General features: G+C 44.9%; 1 protein-coding gene across 1 annotated transcript in view; it reads right to left on the reverse strand.

Annotated features, from left to right (window-relative positions):
• Window positions 1–5,746, reverse strand: part of DDX10 (DEAD-box helicase 10) — a 200,710-nt gene extending 194,964 nt beyond the window's left edge. Inside the window, exons 1-3 of the mRNA XM_030042889.2 lie at window positions 5,501–5,746; window positions 1,224–1,284; window positions 828–958 (exon numbers count right to left, since the gene is read on the reverse strand). Of these exons, the coding sequence (XP_029898749.1) occupies window positions 828–958; window positions 1,224–1,284; window positions 5,501–5,686 (378 nt within the window). The 5' untranslated portion in view covers window positions 5,687–5,746. The remainder of the gene's footprint in view (window positions 1–827; window positions 959–1,223; window positions 1,285–5,500) is intronic.
• Between the last annotated feature and the right edge of the window lie 254 nt (window positions 5,747–6,000).

The following is a 6,000-nucleotide window of genomic DNA, read 5'->3' on the forward strand; positions in this document are numbered from 1 at the left end:
GAGAGGGTATTCAAAACACCTACTACTGTTCCTACAGTTACTAACAGAATAGGATCCAAAGAAATTCATGCTCACAAAAATGCAAGTAATGTTTAAACCAAAAAAACCTCCATAATCAAAACAACATATATTCTTCCCTTTATCTAATCATAACATGATGGGTTTTGTATCCACTTATATGCGCACTTCAAGCGAACGTCTCAATTATACTTTCAACTTAAAGAAATGAAATGCAGAGCATGATGTTTTGAGTAGAACAGTCAAACATGTATTATTCACAACAGGGGTTTTCATCCTGTTTTCCCGCATGTGCCTAGAAGCGATTTCTAAGGAGTTCACAAAAGACAACAAGGAAACGGAAGTCCACAATCACTAAGCTTAAATTTGATATATAAGGTCCAAATACTAAAATTTCAAAGGGGTGAAAACCACTCATCTAAAAAAAGTCTAAGGAACTGAATAAATTTCACCGTTCTATTTCATACACTTAGTTTTCAAATTTTAAAAGAACTGGACAGCTAGAGTTGCACCAGGAAAACAGAGTCCTGAAAGAAAAACAAAGCACTTCCTAAATCACACAGGGCCTACTAATGTAAGGATCAAAATGGAACTTCTAAGTGTCCAAACACTCCTAGGGTCAAAAATACACTTCTTTCAGAACCTCAAGCATAATAATTTTACTTAATTACTATCTTGGCTTTCTTGGAACATCTACATCAGTTGAATCATAACTTTTCTCCCAGGATCTATTAACTGAAGCTATTTGACATCCAGTACTTCCCGGATAACTTGGTTTAAGTACAAATGGAAGGATGTAAATTACTTACTGGGACAATAAAAGCCAAGGTTTTGCCTGATCCAGTCTTTGCAGCTCCAAGTACATCTTTACCTTGTAAAGCCAAACCTATGGTTTGCCTCTGTATCTCCGTTACCATGCGATACTGAGCTTCCTGCAATCCTAGTATTTGCAGCGTGGGAAGAGAAGAGAGAGTGCGGGAGAGGAAAGGGGGCAGGGGGAGAGAAAAAAAAACCAAAACACTTTATTTTTGTCTTGCCCAGAGATGTATTCCTCCATTTAGAAAACACTGTACATGGCAACACTTATCTAAAACTTAGTTTAAAGAGAAAAAAAAAAAAAAGAAAAAAAAAATCAGATGCAGATAAATAAATAAAGCATTCATTTTTACTTAAACTATTTTCCAAAAAAAAACTTTTGTACTCACCTTTTAGTGTTTTCTTTGACAATGGAAAATCTGAAAATCTTTGAATTTCGCTTGCATTTATCTGAAACAAAGTAAGTTTAATCAGTGCTACAATCTAAGCATAACAGAGATATTAAATAGCATTCTTAAAGTTGCTGTTAACATAAATATGTAGTAGTTCAGTATGACCTGATCCAATTTAGCTGGTCAGGCAATCTATACTAGTTTGACCTAAGCCAAACCGCTCTTCTACCATAAACTGTTTATTAAGTATTTAACCACACAGGCTAACAGCACAATTTAAAGCTCAGATCCATCATGAAATCACAGAACAATTCAAGTGGAAAGGGACCTTAGGAGGCCTCTGCTCCAACCTCCTGCTCACAGCGGGTCAGCTCTGAGGTCAGATCAGGCTGCTCAGGGCTTCATCCAGTCCAGTCCTGAAATCGTTCAAGGACAGAGACCAATCGGCCTCTCTGGGCAACCTGTGCTTCTGCCTGACTGTCCCCATTGGGAAAAAGTGTTCCAGGCTGAGCCCCTCTTCTGTCAACTTACACATGTTGTCTCTTGCTCTTCCACCCTGCACCATCTCCTCAATGATCTCCCCATGGGCACTGGGGGTTTCCGTAAGGTCCCTGTCCCAACCCCAAAGCCATCTCTGCTACAGACTGACAAGCCCAGCTCCCCCAGCCTCTCCTCACAGGGCAACTGCTCCAGACCCCCACCATCTCAGTGGCCCTCCACTGAACTGGATCCATTTATTGATGTCTTTTTCTTATTGGAGGGTCCAAAACTGGATGCAGTATTCTTCAGGAAAAAAAAAAAAAAAAAAATTTACAAATCACATTTTAAAAGATACTGAAATATGCAAGCAGGGTCTAAATTTTCTACAATGCACCGTGCCACAAGCCCCAGATATAACTTGCAATTAAACTTCATGCTAAGCATTTCACATACATACAGTATCTCCAAAAATCAGAACTTCTGTAGCCTCCAGACCTGGGGACCCAGAACTGCAGCAATCTTGCATCTACCTGACTGGGACAAGAAGAGTCCACCTACATCGTGAAGCTCACCAGGTTCACCAACCTCTAGCGCTTGGTATACTTAATTTTTTAGAGCTGTCCTACAGGGTACAAAACATACTAAAAAAGTAGTTCATTGTCCTGACACCTACTAATTTACTTCTCTGTGTACATCCACCTCTACAGCATACTTGAGAGCTGTTAATTACACACACACAAAACCCCCAGGAGCATGCGTCTGAGTCCATGAGTTAGCTCAATGATTTACAAAAACGTTGAGATGTCAAGTAGAGATCTTAAGAAAAATGTAATACTTTCAAGTCTGTTCTAGCGGATAGACATCATCAAAATATGTTGACAGCTTCCACTGGCAAAGTTCACAACCACCAATAGCAGCAGGACAGAAAAAAACCACAGAACTCGGGGGGGGGGGGGGGGGGGGGGGGGGAAGAGAGAGAGACTACCGTATTTATAAAGTCTGAGCAGATGAAGAGGAAGGTAGACTACACATCTTTGAATGCATACTCACTAGCATCCATAAGCTGAGATTTCTAAATGTCAAACTCGGAACTTACACAACTTGTGCATTTCTATAAGGTATCGTTTATCTCCGACAGACTGCTGAACAGAAATCTCCCAACACAGGGACCAAGCAAAATGGTCCTCAGACATTCCTGACAACTCATGATAACAATTCCAGAGAAGGCCTCAAATGAAGAGCTACTGAGCTGTCAGATCAGCCTTATATTTATTTGAAGTACCAAGCCTTCTGCAGGCTCTGCTATTATAGAAAACTGAGGGTTTAAACCTGTTTAAAGCACCTAGATCGCAACACTACTCTTTTCAGCCTAGTTCTCTCTAGCAAAAACAAGAAAGGTAATTTAATGCATGTATTTCATCTCTAGATAAAAGGTAATAACACCCTTTCTAAAACCCATTTTTGACATATTTCAAGACAAAGCTCTTGCAAGGTAGATTTCAAACTTTCACTGGGTCCTAGCAGATCAATTAAACTTTTGCCAAATGTTACTTAAAGGTGAATTGTTTTTATAAAACCTACTTGTGCTGCGAAGCACACACTTCAAGCTAGTACAGTTCTGGGAAGGGGAAAAAAACCATCAAAAATCACCATAAAAAAAGTCTTTTCTCGACTTTCACAGATTGTAATTTCTGACAAATATTTCCAAATTCAGTTGGCAATTCTGAAGACATTATATATCACGTGCAATATTGCATATTGGGCTAATTCCTAGTCTTATTATTTTGCATGCTAACAGATCACAACTCAGTGATGTATACAGGTTCAGTTTAATTTCAACCAAGAGGCTGTCCCCACAGGAAAACAGTATGCCTACAGGAGGGAAAACTATCTTACTAACATCAAAAAAAGAATTCAAGCAAACCATTATGTGCAACTAAAGGGATAGATTTTAACAGGTTTGTGACACATTAAATGGGCTATTGCAGCAATGTGAAATTGTTCTAAATAATTAAGGATGCTTTAAGTATTTCAGTGGTCAACTTCTTTTTAACTCTAGATAACCCTGTAAGAATGGATATATTAATCACAAAGGACACAAATATTGTTCTTCTCTTCTACCTTAAACTCCTCTAAATCAATTTAAAAATCATTAGATGCATAAGCCTAGCTCTTTTAAAGATGTCCAAAAAGAGAAAAAAGTGAGACCAGTATTAAAAGAGCGAGGCACAGGAATGTTAAGAAAGGCCATGTCACAAAGCTTCCTATGTTATTTCTCTGCCCTACAAACCTCCAGGAGCACAAGAATGATCTGTTTTAGTACCCTGAAACTCCAAAGATACTGGTTTACTTTTAATTAAAGTCTGAATGGCAGGAGTAAGGACTGGTGTTAGAGGTAGATCTTCTGATAGATCTATTCCGTATCGACATGCACCAGGGGAAAACACCACCAACTTCTACTTAGTTTGTTTCCCTGTCTGAAACTACTGCCTCCGTTAATCTGCTGGGAATATGTACTTGTGAGCTCTCTCTAATCTGCACTAGGTGAGAGCAGCCAGCTCATTTCAAATACTTCAAATGGTATTCTGATCTAACTTGACTAATTTGACATAAAGCAGACTAGAAAGAGTTTACACAAACAGCTCCCCAGCACATCAGTTAGGCCGTTAATGCTTTTCATGAGCATGACTGGATGGAGAAGACAATGTTCATCAACAGCCTTACAGTTAGACAACAAAGTCACTGGATCAACAGATAACAGATCATCTATGAACAGGTAACACAGAAAATAGTCCCAAGATTTGGACACATTGAAACTAAATTTCACATTTTCCATCAGTTTTCCATCTTTCACATTTTCATCTGATGGCAAATGTGTGGCAGCATATATCAGCAAATGAAAAAAAAAAAATCCAGTAACAAAGTATCTTGGTTATCTCTTCATTATTGTTTAATTTTTTCTTGTTTATCTGCTGCAGTCATTCTCACACTGGAAATTACAGACAAGCAAAAGTTGGCAGGATGTAGAGCAACACTACAGCTCAAAAGCCGGCCATCTCCCAGAGGGATTCAAGGGAATCTGAGTGACAAAACCAACACCACTAACCCCGGCTCTAATATTGAAATACCTGTTTCCTGACTTGAGGTTAAACGACACACTCTTCTAGTGTGATCTCTGCCCGTCGGGCATCTTCAGTGGAGACAAACAACATGCTGCCTGGACAGAAGGGCCAAGTAGCAGCGGTCACAACTGTTCCCACCATCTGCTCCAACCTCCTCCTCACTGCGCTCTCAACTACTGACTGCCCTCCCGAGGGTCTCACTACCCCCGGCCCCACAGCCTGCCCACAGTCACCTCCACCAGGACCACTGGGACTGCGGTGACTGCCCTCTCCTCCTCTGCCTGGGGGGAGAAAGGAAAGGCACGGAGGATCGTCCCTGCCTCGTGGAGGTGAAAGCCCTTCTGCCTGCCACAGAGCAGCGGCACCCAACAAACCTGTTACCCACAGGCACCGCCAACAGCCAGAGGAACAGCCCTGCCAACTAGGGGTGCTCCCCACGCCTGCCCAGGACACCCCCCCCACACACAGGTCCCCCCCTCCTCCTCCTCACAGCCCTACCCCCACACACACAACAGGAGGAGAGGGGCCGCTCTTCCGCCCCCCGCAGGCCCGCCATGCCCACCCGCCGGCTGCCCTCCCGTCCCCGCCCTGCAGAGCCCCTCGCTCCCCGGCCCGGCCCGGCCCCGGCCCCGGCCCCGGCCCCGCAGCACCGGCCGCCCGCCCCTGCCGTACCTCGGGGTAGCGCTGCACCAGGCGGCCGATGCCCTCCCGCTCCACCTGCCACTCGGGCCGCTTCCGCTCCTTGCGCTGCAGCCGCAGCCTCCTCGTCCGCCGGGTGTATTTCTTCTTCCAGCGCTCGAAACTGCGCACCGGATCCATGGCCGCCGGCCCCCCGCCGCCGCTGCCGGCCCGACCCATGCTGCCCCCGCCGCCCCGCGTGGGACGCACACGGCCGTCGGGGGCGGGGCTGGGCGCAGGCGGAGCGCGTCAGCCGGCCGCGCCGCGGGGGGAAGGCCCGGGCCCGGCTCGGCTCGGCTCGGCCCGCCCCGCCGCGCCCCGCCCCGCCCCGGCTCGGCTCGGCTCGGCCGCCAGGGGCGCGTCGCGGTGCCCTAGGCCGTCCCGGCCCGTGGGAAGGTTAAGAGGTTGCACAAGAGTTGAAGAAAAGACACAGTTAGGGGTAATATAACCCCGAAAATGAGCTCTTGGCGCAGGACGCAAAATGTGCTCTGTGA

The sequence above is a fragment of the Aquila chrysaetos genome, chromosome 19 (assembly GCF_900496995.4).
Source record: "Aquila chrysaetos chrysaetos chromosome 19, bAquChr1.4, whole genome shotgun sequence".
NCBI classification, from domain to species: domain Eukaryota; kingdom Metazoa; phylum Chordata; class Aves; order Accipitriformes; family Accipitridae; genus Aquila; species Aquila chrysaetos.